This window comes from Enhydra lutris, unplaced genomic scaffold, assembly GCF_002288905.1.
Source record: "Enhydra lutris kenyoni isolate GAN:26980312 unplaced genomic scaffold, ASM228890v2 scaffoldscaffold25, whole genome shotgun sequence".
Taxonomy (NCBI): Eukaryota; Metazoa; Chordata; class Mammalia; order Carnivora; family Mustelidae; genus Enhydra; species Enhydra lutris.
The window spans coordinates 27,409,843-27,431,964 of record NW_019154109.1 but is presented as its reverse complement, the minus strand read 5'-3'; the positions used below and the strand labels follow the sequence as shown (position 1 = coordinate 27,431,964).

Here is a 22,122-nt window from a genome sequence, read left to right as displayed (position 1 = left end):
CCTCTAAAATAAGGAGCGTTCTCTTACTCTTGCCACAGGCCTCCCATTGCTAATGAGAACACTTGTGCGTGACCTGCCATTCCAGGGCAGGGCTGAACACATCTCATTTCCTCCAGCTCCACCATTAATTACTCATATCTGCGCTTGCAGACCTCACATTGGAGAGTGAACTCCAGCTTAAATTCTTTTTCTTTTTTCAAGTTTTATTGTAATTCTGATGTCATTAACATGGAGCGTTATAACAGTTTCGGGTGTGCGATACTGTGATTCAGCCCTCCGTACATCACCGCTGCTCATCACAGCAAGTGTCCTCCTCAATCTCCATCACCTGTTGCACCCGTCCTCCCCACCCCTCCCCTCCGGTGACCCTCAGTTTGTTCCCTGTGAGTCTGTTTCTTGATCTCTCACTCATTTTTTCCCTTTGCTCATTTGGTTTCTTAAAATTCCACAGACGAGTGAAATCATATGGTATTTGTCTTTCTCTGACTGACTGACTTCGCTTAGCATCATTCTCTCTAGTTGCATCCATGTTGTTGTAAATAGAAAAATTTCATTCTTTTTCATGGCAGAATAATACATTCACCACATCTTCATCCATCCATCAGTCGATGGACACTTGGGCTGCTTCCATGTCTTGGCTATTACAGGTAATTCTGCTACAAACGTAAGGGTGCATGTATCCCTTTGAATTGATGTTCTTGTGTTCTTTGGGTTAAGACCCACTAGTGTGATTGCTGGATCATAAGGTAGTTCTGTTTTTAACTTTTCGAGGAACCTCCATGTTGTTTTCCACAGTGGCCACACCAGTTTGCATTCCCACCAACAGTGCATGAGTGTTTCTTTTTCTCCACATCCTCGCCAACACCTGTTGTTTCTTGTGCTGCTGATTCCCGCCATTCTCACAGGTGTGAGGTGATATCTCATTGTGGTTTTGATTTGCATTTCCCTGGTGATGAGTGATGTGGAGCATCTTCTCATGTGTTTGCTGGCCATCTGGATGTTTTCTTTGGAGAAGTATCTGTTCATATGTTCTGCCTGTTTTTTAATTGGATTATTCGGTTTTGGGGTGTTGAGTTTTATAAGCTCTTTATATATTTTGGGTGCTAACCCTTTATCAGATATGTCATTTGCGAATATCTTCTCCCTTTCCATATGTGCCTTTTAGTTTTACTGGTTGTTTCCTTCACTGAGGCATTGTATTTTGATATAGTCTTAGTGGTTTATTTTTGCTTTTGTTTCACTTGACTCCAGAGACAGATCTGGAAAGTTGCTTCAGCTGGTGTCAGAGAAATTACTGCTTGTGTTCTCTTCTAGAATATTTATGGTTTCAGGTCTCACATTTAGGTCTTTAATCCTTTTTGAATTTATTTTTTGGGTATGATCTAAGAAAGGAATTCGGTTTCATTCTTTCGCATTCTTTCACAACTGCTGTCCAATTCTCCCAGAACCATTTGTTTTCCCCATTGGATATTCTTTCTTGCCATATTGAAGATTAATTGACCATATAATTGACCATATAGTCTAGGTTTTCTTTTCTGTTCATTGATCTGTGTGTCTATTTTTGTGCCAGTGCTGTATTGTTCTGGTTACTGCAGCTTTGTAATGTCACTTCGAGTCTGGAACATGATGCCTCCAGCTTTGCTTTTCTTCTTCAAGATTGCTTTGGCTGTTCAGGGACTTTTGTGGTTCCATACACACATTAGGGTTATTTGTTCCAGTTCTTTTTCAAAAAATTTTTTATTTTTTTAATCATCTTTTTTGAAAGATTTAATTTATTAGAGAGAGAGAGCACAAGCAGCAGGAGAGGGAGAGGGAGAAGCAGGCTCCTCACTGAGCAAGGAGCCTGACGTCAGGCTCCATCCCAGAACCCCAGGATTATGACCTGGATCGAAGGCAGATACTTAATCAACTGAACCATCCAGATGCCCTTGTTCTGGTTCTGTGAAAAAAGCTGTTGGTGTTTTGATAGGGATTGCATTAAATGTGTAGATTGCTTTGGGTTGTATAGACATTTTAACAGTATTTTTTTTCTTCCCGTCTGTGAGATGTCTTTCTATTTCTTTGTGTCCTCTCAGTTTCTTTCATCAGTGTTCTGTAGTTTTCAGGTAAAAAACTGTAGAGTACAGGTCTTTCAGCTCTTTGGTTAGGCTTATTCCTAGGTATCTTAGTATTTTTGGTGTGGTTGTAAATGGATTATTTTCTTACTTTCCCTTTCTGCTGCTTCAGTATTAGTGTATAGAAATGCAACAGATTTCTGTACGTTGACTTTGTATCCTGTGACTTTACTGAATTCATTCATCAGTTCTCGCAGATTTTTGATGAAGCAGCTTTAGATTCTTGTTACATTGTTCTGAGCATTTCCAAAGGTAGGTGGTGGGCGGTGTCTTAAAATGATGGCTCTGTTTCTTAGGGGCATCTCTTTAACAGCTGAACTTTGACGAAGAGAGTAAGAGATTTACAATTACTGTGATTTCCTCCAGTTGTGCTTCTCATATTACTGTTTCTTTTTCCTTTTTTTTTTTTTTTTTTTTCACGTTATTGTTTCTGATGAGCATATTTTCCAGTTAGGTACTCTGAACTTTTTCTTTTTTTAAATATTTTATTTATTTGAGAGAAAGACAGAGAGAGAGGAGGAGCAGAGCAAGAGGGACAAGCAGACTCCATGCTCGTATCCCACGGGGAGCAGCAGGTACAAAGGCCGTGAAGCAAGAATATGCTTGGTATAGGTGAAGAACAGGAAAGGAGGCTGTGGCAACAGCAACAGAATAAATAGGGGAAAGAACCACGGAAGATAATGTTGGAAGAGATGTCGGAGTAGCTGGGTCAAAACATATACAGCCTTAAAGACCATTGAAGTTATTTTAATTTTACTCTGAGATGGGAAGTCATGGGAACATTGCAGTATACATTTTAACAGATCATTGCGGTTGCTCTAATGAGAATAGACTTGAAGGAAGACAGAGCAGAAGCAGACCATTGAGTAGGCTGTTGTAGTTACACAGATGGTGGTGGTGGCTTGGACTGATGGTTCAGGTCTCGATGTATTTGGAAAGCAGCATTGATAGGTTTCACTGATAGGTTGGATATGGAGTATGAGAAGAATACTACAGGGTCTTTGGCTGCGTGTCTGAGCAGAATGACATTGCCTCTGAGATGTGAAACACTGTGGGAGAAGCACATTTGAGAGGTATATCGGGAGCTTAGTTCTGGATATCTTAACTTTGAGAGGTCCAAGTGTTTTGAGCAGGCAGTTGGACATAGGAGTCAAGGCCAAGGGAGTGAGATGGGCTAGAAATATAAATTTAGGAGTCATCAGCATGCAGATAATATTTAAAACCCTGAGACTAAAGGAGATTACCAAAGAGTGAATACAGGTGTCTGAGAGGAGCTAATACAGATTTACGCTTGGGAATAAGAAAGGGGCATATTTAGTGTTGAAGGTAAGAAAAATAGAGGAGTCCATGATCATTCTAGGTTTCTGTTTGGAGAACTAAATAGAAATGGATGAAGTTAATTAAAATAGGAAACCCAGGAAGAGGACAAACCATAGTTTAAGAACCTGTAGAATATTCCAGTGGAAATATTTAGTAAGCGTTTGTAAATATGGGTCTTCAGTTAGGGTTTGCGAGATTTGAGCCCAACATATTTTTCCAATTACGGAACTAGATGAAAATGTGAAGAGAAGAAAAAATATTTGCCTCTGAGAAACCCCAGTATTCAGTGAGTGATGTGGGTGGGAGAGAGGATAGCAAAAAGAGAAAACAAAACAAGGGAAAATGAGAACTAAAAATTGGAGGAGGAGCTGAGAGCATCAGCTGCTACAGGAAAAAGCAGGGCAAGGGCTGGATAAAGCAGTGGCTTGACAATTGGAACCGAGTCTTTATAAGGACCGTTGCAGTTCGAAGGGTGGTGACTGAGCCAATGTTCATTACTGTGGGGATCAAGTGGGCGATAATGGGAATCCACTGACTTATGACTCAATCTGCTTTATTTACCTTAAATAATACCATGGGGTTAATCTAATTAAAATTGATATTTTGGGGAAATGTTAGGTCAGACATTGACCAGTAATATCAACATATGTCAGAAATGGAATTCCAGTATGGTGCCAGTAATTGTTCTTGGTTGTAAACAACAGAAACTTACTATAACTTAAGTTAAAGCAGAAACTGCTTACATTACAGGAAAGGAATTTAATGGGAAGCTATTTGTAGTTCACAAGACTCCATATGAATCCTGGAGAACTCAGCCCAGAACAATGATGGGAACTGAAGAAGGCCACACAGCCAAGAACACAGTCATTGTGTCGGCTCAAGAAGTTGGGTTAGGACGGCTAGACTTGCCATACAGCTACTAGCCCTGCTGCTGGGGGCATGCCCCCATTGCTGCTGTGCATAACCAAAATAAAAATGATTTTGTAAACTCAGGAATGTACTCCATGGCTTACTTTACTGATATTAAATATCAAGAGTATCAAATTAAAAACTTGGCTTTGATCTCTCCTGCTTTGGGCCTTTTAGTATATAGGCCCTTAAATGTCCTCTTCCCTTCCGATATCTCCCCTGGACCTCTATAACATTGGGATTTATGAGAGCAGCCTGCTCAAACCCCAGGAGGCAAGTGGAGGCAACACTGCTGTTCCTTGTGGTGGGAGCACAGTTCTAGGAGTGAGATTGGTCCCAGGCAGACCTAGAGGGATGTTAGGACATCCTGTGCCCCCGGGGGGAAGGGAAGCATGGTGGGAAAATACAGGCAGAAGAGCAGACTGGGTTGAGGGGTTCGCGGGATGGGGATGGGGTTTGGGGCCACTGACACAACTGCGGAGTGGCTGGGCCAGGCTGGGGACTGGGAGGGGTGGGAGACAGGGCAGTGGAGCAAAGCAAAGAGAGGCATGTGTTGTCCAGTTAGTGGCTGCCCAAATTCTTCAAAAATTAGGCCTTTGAGAACTCTTTCTTTATTGGAGTTTTGTTTTGTTTTGTTTCACTGGGATCTGTTTTCTGTTTTTTTTGTTTTGTTTTGTTTTGGTACTAGGATTTAATTTTATTTTTAAAGGTGTTTCTCTGCCAGAAGACTATTATGAAGTCTCCACAGAGGAAAGACCCTGTGTAATTTAAATAGAATTTGGACTTTTTTGCTTGCCCACCCCTTTTTTTAGGGTTAACTCTTTTTTTAACTTATATTCAATTAATTAACATAGAGTGAATTGTTGGTTTCAGAGGTAGAGGTCAGTGATTCATCAGTTGCATATGACACGCAGTGCTCATTACAAGTGCCCTCCTTAATGCCCATCCCCCAGTTACCCCAGCAACCCCCACCTCCCCTCCGGCAACCCTCAGCTCGCCTTTTTTTTAAGAATCAGCTTGCCCTGACTTGACATGGTGACAAATCTGTAAGAAATAGAAATCGGGGCGCCTGGGTGGCTCAGTCATTTAAGTGTCTGATTCTTTTTTTTTTTTTTTTTGAAGATTTTATTTATTTATTTGACAGAGAGTGAGATCACAAGTAGGCAGAGAGAGAGGAGGAAGCAGGCTCCCCACTGAGCAGAGAGCCCGATGCGGGGCTCGATCCCAGGACCCTGAGATCGTGACCTGAGCCGAAGGCAGAGGCTTAACCCACTGAGCCACCCAGGCGCTCCTAAGTGTCTGACTCTTGATAGCGGCTCAGGTCTTGATCTCAGGATTGTGAGTTCAGGCCCCACATTGGGCACTACACTGGGTGTTGAGCCTACTTAAAAATAAATAAATAAATAAAAGAAATACAAATCCAAAACCTCATAAACTTGATAAGTAAAGTAAGGCCTCTAATGACCTCTGTTGAAGATACTGCCCAGGGAATATTAAATAAAACAGCAGCAGTATCCTCTTGCCCCTCCCCCCCCCACTGCCCCAATCCACAGAGTCCCTGCCTTGTGTCTCTTCTCTCTTCACACAAAGATCACAGCTCAGGCCAGACCTCTCTGTCCACCTCCTTTCCACTCTTCCAACTTCCAGACCCTTCTACAATGCTAATAACTCGTACCTTAAAAAAACAACAATTTAGCTTCTTCCAACTTTCCTCTTCATCTGTAACCTCACCCCGCCCACACAAGCAATCCAGCAGCACTTAAAAAAAATCCTGAGAGTGGGGCACCTGGATGGCTCAGTGGGTTAAAGCCTCTGCCTTCAGCTTGGGTCATGATCCCAGGGTCCTGGGATCGAGCCCCGCATCGGGCTCTCTGCTCAGTGGGGAGCCTGCTTCCTCCTCTCTCTCTGCCTGCCTCTCTGCCTACTTGTGATCTCTCTCTCTGTCAAATAAATAAATAGAATCTTAAAAAATCCTGAGAAAAAGCAGAGACAGAGTAGAAGCTTTGAATACTTGTGCTTCATTATTTTTCCCATCTTTTAAAGTAAAGAACATTAAATGTGAGGTTATCTTGTTCTCTTGGTTGAATTTGTAGAGATTGTCTCTGACAGTTGGCAGTAGTGTTTGTGAAAAGGAATAGTGAGAGATCATGGTGAAGAGGCCAGGTCCAGAGGGACCAGAGTGTAAAGAGCTTTCATTTCTAGGTTCAGGATTTGGATGGGGAGTGAGTGCCTGTCATCGGCAGGGAAACAGTGACTCTCAGCCAGCAGCGGGGACAGAAGAAACCTGGTCAGCAGTGTCCGTGTCCCTGGTTGTGCTGTTACATTTTTTTCAGGGGCTTCTCTAACCTCAAACTTTTCAGTCCTTTAAAAAGGAATTATTAAATACTTAAAATAGTACTTTTTGCTTGCCAGTCACTGTTCCAAGTGCTTTAAAGTATTACCTTGTTTAATCTTTATAAACGATCTGTGCACTATATACGGTTACTGTCCTTGTTTTACTGATGAGAAAACCAGGGCACAGAGAGATCAAGGGACTTGCTCCAGATTCTGCAGCTAGAAATGGGGGTGTCAGAGGCAGAGTTCGAACCCAGGCTCTAGCTTGGGAGCCCAGGCTCCTCACGGGCTCTGTGAGGTGCTGGCCTGTTCATCCTCACGCTGTCCACCTCAGAACTGCCAGGAATCCTGACAGATTTGGGCCCACCTCAGACTTACCTTATTAGAATTTTTAGGGCATGGAGAACCTGGGTGTTTACGTTATGTAGTCCTGTAGATGATTCTGATGTGGATCCTTGGTTAAGAACTTCTGTTTTGGAAGGACCTCCTGCTGTCTGTGTGTTCACTTCTTGGTTTCCTTTGGCCATAAGAGTAGATGCTCTCTGAAGGTACCTAATTATTACAGAACTCAGAATTAATACTGCGATCCTTTGGTGTGCCTTTTGAGCCATCACTGCCTGAAATTTAGTTGAAATCCTTTCTTAAACAATACTTGACCAAACAGTGAAAACAGAATTTTCCTTCCTTTCCCACAAGCGCATTGTATGTCAAACATTCACTTTAAAACTGAACGGAAGCTGAGCTTGCCGTTCTACTTCTAATGCGAATGTGGGGATGTACTAGGTTCTGGAAAGTACACCTTTTGTGATACGAAGAGAGAACTCCTCTAAACTCTTTGGAACACGTCTGTGCAGTAGCAGAGCCCGATCCTTTGTGAGGGTTGTCGCTGCGGTGAGTCTCAGCTTCCAGTGTGGACCAGCTGTCCTGTTCGCCTGTCCTGCCAAGCCAGCATCTCAAGAGAAAATTTGTCCACTAAAGTAGAAAAATCAGATTATTGCAGATTATAGGTAAATGTATAAGGGCTTTAAAAGAAACGTTAAGGGAGTTTTTTGTGTATTTGTTTTCCCCACTTGGTGGTTTGCCTTGTCAAGACTAGTCTTTCCTAAAATGGACGTCGTTAGGGATATTTTGTGGTCCTCCCTGTTTGTGTGAAACCAAGACCAAAATCACCTTGGAGAGAAGATTGAGATCTTTAGTGGATTCTGGAGGGCTATCCAGACACAGAATCATGCAGGAAAGATAACTTTAGAAATAGAAGTAGCTAGCATCATTGATACGAAGAAGTCAGCTAGAGTAGTATCTCCCTGCGTGACCGTCCCCTGCTGCTGTGATAATCACACACACACACACACACAGAGAGCATTTGAGACTACTGTTAACATGAGTTTATGCCATTTTTGTAGTTTCTGCCTAGAACTTTAAAAAATTAATTTTTGCCTCAAGCCAGCATTCTCCCCATTTTTTACAACAAAAAGTAAAATAATTTTCTTAGATACCTGTATTTAACAACTCCTTTATAATAACTCCTAATAATCTCTTTTCTCAGAAAACTCGTTGGCTCTGTTTGCTGTAGACTCACCTTCTCCCTCCCTGCCCCGCGTGGCTGCCGTGGTCACCCTCTGTAGGATGCGGTTCGGTCTTCAGGAAATTCTCTTCCTGCCAGTAGTCCTGAGTAAAGTGAACTTTCTAAAATGAAACATCTTGTAAACATTATGTCTGACAAAATCCTATGGTTAAACTCTTCATGCATTTAGTGTTTGATCTTTTTCCTTAAGACATTTTTTTGGATTTCCACCCTGTCGGCACTCAACAAATCATGGCTGAGAACAAGTTTCAGGGGTCCTAATTTATTTCCCCAAGTCACACACTGTCCGGCTTTTGGAAAACTCTGTATTAGAGCTGACAGAGTTTTGAACTTGATTAGCTTGAGTTATTGAATGGAGTAATTGGAGGTGCAGGGTCAAAGACTTGCTGGCCTGATCCCTGGTCAGAGCATATAACTAGCATTTTGTGGGAGAGCTTTCTCTGGGGAAAACAGTCCTGACCTGGTTTAGAAACACTTTCCCTGCAAACTCTCATTAAGAGAGAAGAATGATTTAGAAGCTACTGTCATATCCTTGGGAAAGTATTTACAAGAAAGTTTGTTGACCAAGAAACTCTAAATTAATTCTACTTTAAAAAAAGAGAGGCGGGGGGGTGCCTGGGTGGTGTGGTTGCCGAAGGGGCTGACTTCAGCTCAAGTCATGATCTCAGGGTCTTGGGATTAGCCTGCTGGCTCCCGGCTCAGTGGGGTGTCTGCCTCTCCCACTGCCCCTCATCCCACTTGCACATGCGCACACGCTCTCTCTCTCAAATAAATAAAATCTTAAAAAGAGAGAGAGATGCAGATCAGGGTACCTGACTGGCTCAGTCAGTAGAGCATGCAACCCTTGATTTAGGGGCTGTGTTCAAGCCCCATGTTGGGTATAAATTTATTTTTAAAAAACTGTTTTTAAAAAAGAGGCATATGGGGGCGCCTGGGTGGCTCAGTGGGTTAAAGCTTCTGCCTTTGGCTCGGGTCATGATCCCAGGGTCCTGGGATCTAGCCCCACATTGGGCTCTCTGCTCAGCAGGGAGCCTGCTTCTTCCTCTCTCTCTGCCTGCCTCTCTCCCTACTTGTGATTTCTGTCAAATAAATAAATAAAATCTTTTAAAAAATAAAATAAAAAGGAGGCATATGTATGAAATTACTGATATTTGACCCACAAAAAAAAAAGACAGTTTTGTATGGTCCAACCTTACACTTTTTGTGTGCATAAAAGGGGAGGTCAGAGTCAGGTGGACATACGTGGAGATTCCCACCAGGTTTGATGTGAGAACCATATCTTAAAGCAAAATGAGTTTGTACGTCTTAGGATTTCAAGCTAATCTTTCCTCTGGTGACCTTGGCAGCATTTATCAGGTTTGAACGTAGTGTCAGAATTTTCCTCTTGTGAAATGTAAACCTTGGCTCACTCTTGGGCCATCTGTTGTGCGCTAATAGTTTTGATTTATTCTTGCTGTGGCAGACATGCATATTAATGGTGCTGATGCAAGCTTTACATTTCCTTTTATCGGTCTGTAGTTACACTGCGTACGTTAGTGGCACAAATACTGCATTCATATTAGATGTTTATATTAACTATTTCTAGCTTGAGGATGAGTAATGTACTTCGCTTATGTTTTTACTATAATGGGAAGCTCTACATCATAGACATTTTAGTAGACTTTTAAAATGATTACATTCTGCTTAGTTTTACTACCTCTAATTTTTTTAATTTAAGATATCACTGTGTGTATCTGTGTATTTTAATGGTTTCAGATTTTTTGTTTGTTTCAGATTTCTTAATTATCTTTGCTTTTCAGTTGCTTTCATGTTGGACACATTTGATTTCTGATCAACAATTAATACAGCTTTTAGAAAACGAGATAAATTCAGAATGTTTGACTTTGTTAAAGAGCTTTGGAAGGGCTACTTCTCACTGCTGCTCTGGCGGTCCTATTTCCAGGCTCTGCTGTGCTCTTGACTTAGTTCGGTAGCTTGCCAGAGACTTGGCGAGATAAATGAGGTAAAGTGATAGAAAACAAGAGCTCCCCAAGAGAGGAACATAGATGAGAAAAAAAATAATGCAAAGCTGTTTTTGAAATGAGGATAGATGCTTTTTATTTTTGATCTGATTTTAACAGTTTTATATTGAAAAACCAAGCCCATCTCTGGAATCCAGTGGATATGGACCAAATATGAAATGTTAAGAGGGCCCTGACATGCAAGATTCGAAGAACAGAGGCCGGTGTTGGTCCAAATAAAAGCTGCTCAGTGTCCGAGTGCAGCCTGTTACAGGCTGTTTGCCTCATTCCCCAGGAAACATCACTAGATATTAACTACATGCCGTCCTTCAAAGATACGGGGCTCCATCCTTAGGTCAGAGTTTCCTAATACAAGAGAAGCTGTCTTACCTAGTATTATCAGGATTACTGGATCATCTATGAATTAACAAAATTGGTTAAGGCAGGAGATCAAAATAATGTGTATATTTTAAATTTATTTCATTTAATTATATAAGTGTGGACTCGTTTGCCAAGCTTTGATGTAGGGCCAACACCTTTTCTTTGGGTCCAGATCCAGGACAGTGCCAAGTTGCCTCTCAGTGCAGACTGCACGCACAGTGCATCAACCGTAATTTCCAGTATCAGTTCCTCTTCCTCTAAATTAGATTAAGAATTTAAAGATTTTTTAAAGCAATCTGAATGCAGACTAGTATGGTTTCTCCTCAGTCATTTAAAAAAAAAAATTTTTTTTAAGATTTTTTTTTTTTTTAATTTATTTATTTGACAGACACAAGTAGGCAGAGAGGCAGGCAGAGAGAGAGGAGGAAGCAGGCTCCCGGCTGAGCAGAGAGCCCGATGCAGGGCTCGATCCCAGGACTCTGGGATCATGACCTGAGCCGAAAGCAGAGGCTTTAACCCACTGAGCCACCCAGGCGCCCCTAGAGAGTGCTTTGTACTTGGTCACTGTCACCAAGTGTGGGGACACTTCCAGGGTGAGTCACAGATAGCGCTGTCTTCTCTGTGTCTCCTGTCAACTGCTAAGCTCAGGGTCCTGGGCTCGAGCCCCGCATCGGGCTCTCTGCTCGGCAGGGAGCCTGCTTCCTCCTCTCTCTCTCTGCCTGCCTCTCTGCCTACTTGTGTCTGTCAAATAAATAAATTAAAAAAAATATATTAAAAAAAATTTTTAAAAAAAGCTGCTTTAACCCACTAAGCCACCCAGGCGCCCCTCTCCTCAGTCTTTTATGGTTGTCTTGGAATGAGTGAATTTTTTAAACTATTCACTTTTATTAAATCTTGTTCTCCTTTTCACACATTTTTAATCTTTGAAGATTGATTTATTTATCAGAGAGCAGGAGGGAGCGCGAGTGGAGGGGCAGCAGGGGAGGGAGAGAGACTTTCAGGTGGACTCCACACGGAGCTTGGAGCCCAGCATGGGGCTCAATCTCGTGACCCTGAGATTGCTACCTGAGCTGAAACCAAGAGTCGGATGCTTAGCTAACAGCGCCACCCACACGCCCAGTTTCCCTAATTTTTTTTTAAATTACACAGTTACCCTAACAAATACATTAGCAAAAGTAGTTCTGGAAGAAAAAACACAACTAGTCATGAGCATTCTCTTGTGCTGGGGCCACCAGTCAGGTTTAGAGGGGAGTGGGAAGGGCCATTTAATGTCAGTGGTCAGTTTAAGTTGGAGGTCAGTTTCCACTCTACACGGATATGTAGAGTCAACATTAGACAACACTGAGTAGGACCTTGATTTTATTGTGAATTACCATTTCAACCTCCAGCTGAGCAAAATGTGGTCCTGTTCTTGTGATAGGTTAGTCTCCAGTGCTTCAGCCCTCTTAAGAAGAGAAGAAACACAGTTTTGGATGCTGCCTTATGCACTAATATTTCAGTTTTCTTTTAACAAAGTGCTTGGAAAAGGGAATTGGGAGAATTGTATGAAATAGCAGATTTTCTCATGCATGATATTGCGTAACATTGGAAAACTAATGTTTTATTCTCACAGTGAAGTGTTTTCCCACCAGACTTTCTCTGACTTCTTCTGGGAATAAAAATATAATGTGTTGTTGATAGTGTCTGTCCACAAAGTTTCCTCCCTGAAGATATCCCATGGTATCTCAGTCCTGTGGAGGCTTTCCAGGAGTGCACTTGGAGAGATCCTAAAACTAGTGACATAGAATACAGTGACAGTGCCAAAATAAAACCTCTGAAAACATCACTAATAGGATTAATGATATGTAAAAAGGAGTGAGATGAACATAGTTGGGGAGAAAAAAGTGGTTCAGAGTTCACTGTTACAGCAAGGAACATTTAATTTGAGGAAGTGAAAGTAAATGTTAAATGAATTATCTACACTCTCCCAGATGTTTCTGTGCATAAATTATTTTTTTAAGATTTTATTTATTTATTTGAGAGAGAGAGAGTGAGAGAGAGAGCATGAGAGGGGAGAAGGTCAGAGGGAGAAGCAGACTCCCCACGGAGCCGGGAGCTCAATGTGGGCCTTGATCCCTGGACTCCGGGATCATGACCTGAGCCAAAGGCAGTCGCTTAACCAACTGGGCAACCTAGGCGCCCTATAAATTATTTTTTAATATAAGTTAAGTACTATTAGAATTTGTAGTATACTGGCTTTGATTCCCTGCAGTTCTGTGGTAAACAAGCACTTTAAAGATTTTTGTTTATTTGAGAGAGAGAGAGAGAGAGAGAGTGAACACAAGCAAAGGGAAGGAGTCGAAGGAGAAGCAGACTCCACGCTGAGCAAGGAGCCTGGTGAGGGACTCAGTGCCAGGACCCTGGGATCATGACCTGAACCAAAGGCAGACACTTAACTGACTGAGCCACGCAGGAGCCCCCCACAAACACTTTAAATTCTAGGTGTCCTCCCTGTCCCCCACCCTCCGCAGTTTGCAAACTTTAATAAATAGAGGTAAGGCTGGTTAACTGTAATAATTTTTATGCGTTCAAGATGTGATTCTTCTTTTTCATAAATAATAATGTGTTTTTTTGCTTTCTCCTGCAAAAGTAACTACTTCATTTGAAATTTAATGAAGAAAGAAAGAAGGAGACATTATGATCAGAAAATCATGTTTAAAAACAATATGTAGTATGGCATCTAGATCTTAGCACGAAACTCAGATTTAAGTCTGAGCCTGACCTTAACCCATGACCAATAGAATCCAAGTGTGTTTATTTTTACAGTAGCTTTAATTTGGGGCTTGCAAGTTTGTTGGTTTGTTTTCTCATTCAATTTTGGGGACCCTGAAGCAGTATTTTAATTATAGGAATTAAGCTATTTATAATTTTATGGCATGAAGATCAGCAAATTTTGTTTCTTCTTGGCTATATTATGTTATCTTACTGAGAAATGTGTGATCTTTGTGTCTAACAATGCACTTAAAAAAAAAGTCTCCCGTGCTCCAGTGCTGGAATTCTAGCAGGACAGCTTCACTCATCTCCCCCAACTTGAGAAAAAAAAAAAATCTGTTCTCACAGAAGTGCTGCCTTGAGTTAAACAAAGGACAAGCAGTTACCGGAAATGTTGTCTATACAGTTCTGTTCATGTATATTCATTTCAGTTTGTTTGTTGCATTCTAGATTTTTCCTTCACTTTGCTGATAATTGCATTTCATAATCCCATTGACCTTTGAGCTAATAAGTTCCTTGAATGTTTATTACCTTCAACTGCGTTAAATCCTACTTGTAATGAGTCCTTCTCTGTAGCAAGTTCGCTGAGTGAGTGTTGAACTGAAGGGGGCAGAGGAGAAGAGAAGGAAGTAGGAGGGATTCTGATCAGGTTCAGTTCTGTCTGTCTGTCTGTCTGTCTGTTTGACCATGCGCCCTTCAGTAGAAACACTAATGTATGTTGTTTTCTTTCTTTCTTTTTTTTTTTGTTTTTGTTTTTGCTGTGACAATTCCCGCTTTTGCTAGGAAAAAGGAATTATTGATGTTTAAGCAATAGTTCATATCTAAATCATAAGTCATTTATAATCTGTTTTGGAATACCTACAGTTGTACATACCTTTTCCCAAAAAACACATACTCCCAGCCTCCTTTTTTCTGAAGCCAGACTCCTCTTGGCTCATCTTCCTTTTAGGATTTGTGTGGTTGAAACCAGAAACCTCAGATGCCACGGGTCATTTATAGATTATCAAATGTTGGCATACTTTATAACTGTCCTTTATAACTTTATAACTGTGCTAGATGTGCATTTATAATTTTTTAAATTCTTCCATTGAATTGTGTGCTTTTTAAGGGTAAGAACTGTATATCTTCTTCAGTACGTACTTCCTGCTTACCGAAAGAGATCTAATGCTGTGTGGTGGCTTCAGAGGGAGAAGGGAAGCTCAGTAGGCAAAGTTTCAGGCTCTGGCCTTGACTGCAAGCTCCAGATGGAATCTCTGTTTTAGATACCAGTAATTTGGGATCTGCAATGGGGGGGTGGCAGAAATGTTCCTCCTCTTTAAGGAAAAAAAAGTGAAAATGACTGTATTGGGTAGATAATTTCAGGATCTTGTGATATTATCTAGCCTAGCCTCCTCATTTTATAGGATTGGAGACAGAGCCAGATCATACAGCTGTCAGTGGCTAGATCTAGAGTGACAGTCCTGTTCGGACTCCTTACCAGTAGCCTTTAAAGTGTTTACACAGCGTGTATGTTACCAGAACTGAGGAGTTCTCTAAGGATACTACGTGGCACCTGGGAATGATCAACACTCAGTAAATCATAAGATGATTTGTAATTAATTGCCTCTAAGCCAAGTTAAAATAAAAAATGTCATTTTTGGTTGTGATCCCAGTGAAATGTTGGCATCTCAGGAACTCTGATTTGGGCCTATTATAAGACTAAGCCAGTGGTTCTAACAGGTTGTTCTTTGTTATTCCTAGGATCACCTGCTGTTACCGGCCACCACCCACAACAAGACCACAAGACCAAAAATGTCAATAGTGTTACCAGCAATAAACATAAATGGTAAGTTTAAATTTGGGTTTATGAACAACACAAGTTTGCTTTCTTTAAGCAGTATTCTCTGGATGAGCCAAGAGACATTTAAAATATTTGGTTGGTCAGATATATATCCATGCGTTAATTTTGAAACATTTTCCACTTTTTCCACAAAAGATTATTTTAAAATCCCTATACTCTCTATTACTGTATTTTTGATTCATTCTCTTGTTTACAGAATCGGAAAAGTTAGCATCTTAACTGCTTTACAGGCTTACTGTGGCCTCTCAGGTTATACATACAGTGTAAGAATTCCCTGCTGGGTTCTGAGAGTGAATTTGTAAGTTGCGTTTTGGGAATTCAGAGCAGTTTCCTGAATTCTGTAAATGGTGACGTAATTCCCAGAGCAAGCATCACAGGCCTCTTTAGTCCACAATCCTGATGTGTTTGGTATCGATCGTGTTACCATTCCATTTTGTTCTCCTACTAGTGTTGGGTATTACATAAATTACAAATAATGCTATAATACCTTGAGATCATCTAAAGATTTTAGTTAACCCATCTTTCTTATAATCTAGAAAGAAAAATCAGCCCAGAAACCACTGTGCTCCAAAGAGTAGGTCTCATAAAGAATATACAAAGTACTAAAGACATTTAGGAAAGGCGAGATTACTTCCAGCTGGCTCTTCATGGGGAAGAGAAATAGCTTACTCGTGGAGCCCGCCGTGTGCTGTAAATGAGCACAGTGTATATTGTTGATGAGTGCTTTCTCTGACATATCACGTTAGGCTCTGATGAAACAAGGAGGGTTGGCTGTCCTTCTCGAATTCTTTTATCTGGTTTAATGGAACTACCAGTATATTTTTTTATCCAGTAGTAAGAACCTCATAGTTTATGAATAAGCCAAGAAGTGAAAAGCCTTTTGAACTAACCCACAGCTGAACCAGTCCACATTCTGACGGATGATCATAGTAAAACAACCAAATATAATTATTAAAAAACAAAAACAAAAAACAGGGATTCTAGATAAATTCCAATAAAATTTAGTCTTTACTATTTGATATTCGTTGTACATTTTAAGACCACAGAGGACTGTAGAGTTTCTTGGAGCTGTGTGCACACTGCTTACTAGAAATGCTTGGAGCTCAGACGGGCACCCGGGTGGCTCAGTCGGTTGAGGGCTGGCCCTCGGGTTTGGCTCGGGTCATGATCTCCTGAGATCGTGGGGTCGAGCCCCACATTGGGCTCCATGCGCAGCGCAGAGTCTGCTTGAGAGTCTCTCCCTTTGTCCCTCTCCAGTTCAGGTTGTCTAATATTAAATAAATAAATAAAACCTTAAGAAAACAAAGAAATGTTGAGGAGGTCATGATCTCAGGCTGTGAGATTGAGCCCCACCTAGTGTGGAGCCTGCTTAAGCTCCTCTCTCTCTTCCCTCTGCCCCTCCCCACCCAACCTCTCTTAAAAAGAAAAAAAACAAATGCTTAGGAGGCAGCTTGATTTCTTTTTTTAAAGATTGATTTATTTTAGAGCGTGTGTGTGCACGTGTGCACGTGTGCAGGGGCGGGGGCAGAGGGAGAGAGAGAGAAAGAGAATCTCAAGCAAACCCCCCTACTGAGTGCAGAGCCCTGTGTGGGGCTTAGTCTCACGACCCTGAGATCATGACCTGAGCCAAAATAGAGTCAGACACTCAACCGACTGAGCCACAGTGGCATTATGCCATTGGTACATAAGCATTTGTCTTGCTAAAGCATAAATGATGACATTTTCTTAGTCTTCCGAAGATATCAAAAACAAATTTTAAAAAGCAAAACTGTAACATTAAGAGGAACTTCTCTTGCTTCAGTAAAGGCATCCTCCAGAGCTCTCATGGAGCAGTCCTGCAGTACTTCGGGAAGGATGATATATTCCACAGTGCACGTATTACACTCAAAGAATACGTTTAGGAAATACAACTTATTCTTACTTCAGAGGTGCCTGGGTTTCTCTGCTTGAACCATAATAGATTTCAGTTCCGGTCAGCTTATGCTCAGAAGGGCTATTACCTAAGCTTCAACAAGACAGAGTTCACTTAATTTTGTTCTGATATTGAATTCTTATGCAAGAGAATGCCTGGTTTTATTTTATGACAGTGAGTTTTCCATATTTACCAAGCCAAAAACAATACGATGCTGTTCGACTCTGTTGATCTTGGCCAGGGGGCTAATTTTTGAAAATGAGCCTTTCATGGATTTGAAAAATACAATCATTAGAAGATCATTTCCTTTATAATCTGGTTTTGATTTCTTTATAAATAAATTTTGTTGTTTCCTTTTTAGGGTATAGGATACTATTTGAAAAGTTAAGATTCAAATTTAAAAAGTATTGGTTGAGTATCTGCCACGTGCCAAGTGTCACGCTGTGCCCTCAGTCTCTTTCTGAACGGCGCCTCCACCTTCTCACTCTGACGGTTAGAATCTGACTTTGCCTCTGCACCTTGTGTGCCTGTGAGCCTGCAGGTGGGGTGGGTATATCCTTGCTCCCCACTGCGACTTCCAAATGACCTCCCCTTCTTTCCCTGCCCCCCCCGCCCCCCGCCATCTTCAAGGGTGTAATGTCAGGCTTTCTTCCCCTCATCCTGGTTTGTCGCCGTCTTCTCTCCCACCTTGACTGATGATTCTCCGCCACTGCTTTTGCTCCCTGGGTGACTGCAGCTTCCACGTGGAGCACTCATCCAGCACCCTGGCCTTTTTTGATCCCATTGTCTTTTGTCTTTTTTTTTTAAGATTATCTATTTGAGAGAGAGAGAGAGTGTGAGAGCATGTGCACAAGTGGGGGGAGGGAAAGAGGGAGAAACAGACTCCCTGGTGAATGGGGAGCCAGACTCGGGGCTCCATCCCAGGACCCTGAGATCATGACCTGAGCCAAAATCAAGAGGCGGACACTCAACCAGATGAGCCGCCCAGGCGCCCCATCCTGTTGTGTTTTATCCTGTACCCGTGAGCCTCCCACCCACATGGTCATGGTCATACTCTGGACCTCGTCGTCATCAGGAATGGCACTGCTGCAAGCCTCCCACCCTACTTACCTCTTACTGTAAACCCACACTCCCAGCTACTTCTCACCAGACAGCTGCAGGCCTCCGACCCACCGCTCTTTCCGTGCGGATCCCGTCCGGAGCGGTCCTGCCTTCCTCCTCGTCGAGCCCGCGTCCCACCCGCATGCGCACACCGCTCTCTGGCCAGCCCCCTTACTGACGCCCTGGCTTCCTCTTTTCTTAGGTCTCACTTGTCTGTAAAAATCACCCCCTGCCCCACAGTTAAACCCAGCTCTCCTCTCTATGCCTGTTCGCGGATTCTTAAGAGCTGAAAATTACCAGAAAATACCATCTAGTCAGGACCAGCGGATTCGCTGCCCAGTGATGATTGCTCATTCCACAGGAGCAGTCGGTCCTGCCAGTCACTGCGGGGAGCTGCACTCGCCTTCTGGCGGAGACACACTTCCCTGCCCTCCCTCCCTCCTCCCTCTGTCCCCCCCCCCCCAGCTGATGAACTCGTGCTGCGTGGGGGAAAACAGATGTCCTCACATCCGAGCTACATCCCTGTCCCCCCTGGCAGCCCCTGCCCACCTGTCGCATGGGCCGAAGTCTCTTCCGTTGGGTTCGAAGCTCGGTTTGCTATTGATTAGATACGGTCACTGGGCAAGTTCATTAGTGTTTCTGTACCTCGGCTTCCTCATCTGTAAGAGGAGATGTTGGCGGTGCCCTTACCGTAGAGCTGCTGTGAGAATTAAATGAGTAAACGTGCTTTAAAGATTTTATTTTTATTTATTTGAGAGAGAGTGAGAGAGAGCATGAGCGAGAGCATGAGCGAGGAGAAGGTCAGAGGGAGAAGCAGACTCCCCATGGAGCTGGGAGCCCGATGCGGGACTCCGGGATCATGACCTGAGCCGAAGGCAGTCGTCCAACCAACTGAGCCACCCAGGCGTCCCGAGTAAACGTGCTTTAAACAGTGCCTGGCCATTGTCGCCGTGGGCACTCATGCCCCCTTTCGCTGTCATCGTCCGTGTCGTCCTAGGCGATTCCTTCCTTTTGGACCCTGCGTCCACGCCCCTCTCACAGGTTGGGAGACTCGGCTCCTCGCTGATAGCCTTTCTGTGCTGCGCCATCAGCTTCTGTGCTGGTTCGGTCCCATCTGCATACTGCACGGCCGCATACTCCCGCGGCGTGGGGACACGTCCCTCCGCGTCTTGCTTCTCCGCTGGCCTTCGGGGAAGCGCTCTTGCAAGGCGTGCCTGCGCTCGCTGCCCCTGTCGGCTGGTGGCCGGGTCCCCGCGCTCAGTGCGCGCGCTTCCGGACCACGGGAGACTAGATGGCAGGCATTCCTGTATTTCCCTCCCAAATTCCTGAACGCGCGTCTGCGGAGAAAGGGATTTCTCCTACAGAAGCACAAGACAATGACTGCACTTTCAAAAGACGAGAACTTTAGCCCTGATGCTGTACAGTTTAACCGACAGTCCATATTCACGTTTCCACTTTGCCCCCAAAATGCCTGTTACAGCTTTCTGTGGGGAGAGACACAGAATCGAGGCACAGAGCATACAGTGCACCCACTTGGCAGACCTCTTTCGTATCCTTCCGTCTAGAACCCTTGCCTTCTAAAAGCTGTCTTTCATGACATACATGCTTTATAGAAACCAGAGTCACTGAGGTATAACATAGCATATAGTAAAAATCAACAATTTTATGTATACTGTTTAATGAATTTCTAACAAATGTAAACAGTTGTGAAACTACCACTCAGTCGTGGTGAAATGTTTTTACTTCAGAAAGTCTCCTCCTATGCGCTGCAGTCATTCCCCTGAAGTGTGTTTTGACATACCCTTCTGCCGAAACGCTGCATTTTGTAGGCTTCCCTGATCCCGTGGCCCATCTGGTTTTCCTCCTAGGATTAAAAACAGTTGACAAGTAGAGTCTAATCTTTCCAAATATAAATTAATTAAAGTGTTTGCTAGTTACCTTTGTGCCATATTGGTTAAGATTTGGAATTTATCATCAAGAGTGAACTGAAACTATTAACCTCCTTTTAAACAGTTGTTCTACAAAGGAGAACATGTGCACACAATTGAAGTATCGAGCTCTCCACGATCCAGAGATGGATTTCTTGGGCGTATTGGGTGTATGCATTTGACGCCAGTACGGCATCACTTAGCGTCTGACGCGTGTGAGTTACGTGCACACAGAAACATTTGGGCACCTGTTTCTTGCAAGAGCAGAGATGTTGTGAGGACACCTCTAACATAGAAGTTTTTCATCCTGAGCAGTGTGAGAATTTGAGGAAGTTGAATAAAATACATTTTCTGCCATTCCTGAGTTCAGAAGTTACATGTAACTCGGAAAGGAACATGAGTTGTGGGTGTGTCTGATCCCTCTCTCTGACTTTAGTGGTGCCTGTAGGATGTTGGGGAGGGTGGTGGAAGATACGCAGTCAAGCAGTTACTGAGCAGTTGGTTTCTGTAGGACCCTGGATAGGGATATTGGGGAAGAGGAATTTGATTTTCCAATTTGGGCAAAGTACATTAGATTCCCAGGTCAATTAAACTATAATGTATAATGACTCTACTTTGTGGTTTTGAGCTATGGAAAAAAGTCTGTACAAGAAATAGCTAACGAGAGTAGGATATGGGTGTGAAATTAATGCCATTTAGAAAACACTAGTTACATCATTCTGTGTTTCCTGTGCCATTTTGGCCTTTGTAAGTTATTTCATTTTGCATTCTCTTTGGTAGTTGACTTCCTTGTCTCATATGACAGTTGAAAACAGGTTGGTGAAGCCATAAGTAAGTCTGTCTTTGAGGAAGTTTTCACGCTGAAGATTATTAAAATAAAATAAAATGCTAGGTATGCTTTAAAAAAAGCTTTCAAAAAGTGATTGCACATGGTTGGCAGAGCAGTGGATGATAAATTAAAGGCTATTGCTATTTTTAAAAAAAGGATTCTGGAAGTTTTCCTTGTACTATAAGTCAACATTTCCTGCTTTTAAATTATTTCCACTTATGTTGTGGTAAAACTGCTCATTTGCTTTCTTTCTTCATAAATAATTCAACAAAGTGGAACCTAGAAGTGATCTTATTTTTAATGGTAGCTACTTTGTAGACATCTTTCACAGGGAGTGAACACAGCCTATTAGTAGATGCATAATTTGACCAACCCTTTGATTGATTTGGTTTTACTGTTCCCCTTCCCTCTGTGTATCCTGTACCTAAGTTCGTGTAGGTACCTGAGCAGTAAAGAGAAAACTATTCTAATTCTACCCTGTCCTAGGTAAGGGTTCAAGTAGGTGAACAAATACCTACAAGGTTAAACTGTATTTATATTTAATCTCCAAGTAATTTTCTATGAAGAAAATCTAGAAGAACTTATTAGCAATGAAACATCTTTTTAGTTGAAGAGGATATAATAGAAGGGCAGGAAGCAAACTGACTCAACAAATGTGTTGGTTTTAATAATAAGAGAATGTTGATACAACTGCTTTTGATGATCGCCAGTTTCGTAAACTGTGATCCCAAAGAAAATGTATTTGGAAACAGTCCTATTTTAGACATGTTCTGTCTAAGTAGGCTGCTTGTCTGTAAGAGAATGGTGCCTAAAAGTTGTGCTTTTCCTCTTCTTTTCTTCTTGAAGGCCTGCAGGTTATCTGCTTTCTTAAAATACATTTATAACCTTGCGTTTTCATTGCAGTTTTTTCGTTTCAGTTGTTCTGTAATTGTGTTCATACAGCTGAGTGAGTGGAGTCTTCTCTTCCAACCATGTTTTTAATATTTTAAAAACATATAATCAAATATTTGACTTTTGACTCACTATTGAAACCAGTAGTACAATTTCCACACTGAGAATTTCTGCTGACAAAAGGAGAAAAATAACACTACTCACAAAAAGGATTTTTTGCCTTCAGT

The 22,122-nt window shown here is 42.3% G+C and overlaps 1 protein-coding gene across 1 annotated transcript in view; it reads left to right on the top strand.

Annotated features, from left to right (window-relative positions):
• Positions 1–22,122, top strand: part of LOC111151136 (activating transcription factor 6) — a 212,434-nt gene that overhangs the window by 141,452 nt on the left and 48,860 nt on the right. The window contains exon 15 of the mRNA XM_022508923.1: positions 15,135–15,219. Coding sequence (XP_022364631.1) covers positions 15,135–15,219 — 85 coding nt within the window. The remainder of the gene's footprint in view (positions 1–15,134; positions 15,220–22,122) is intronic.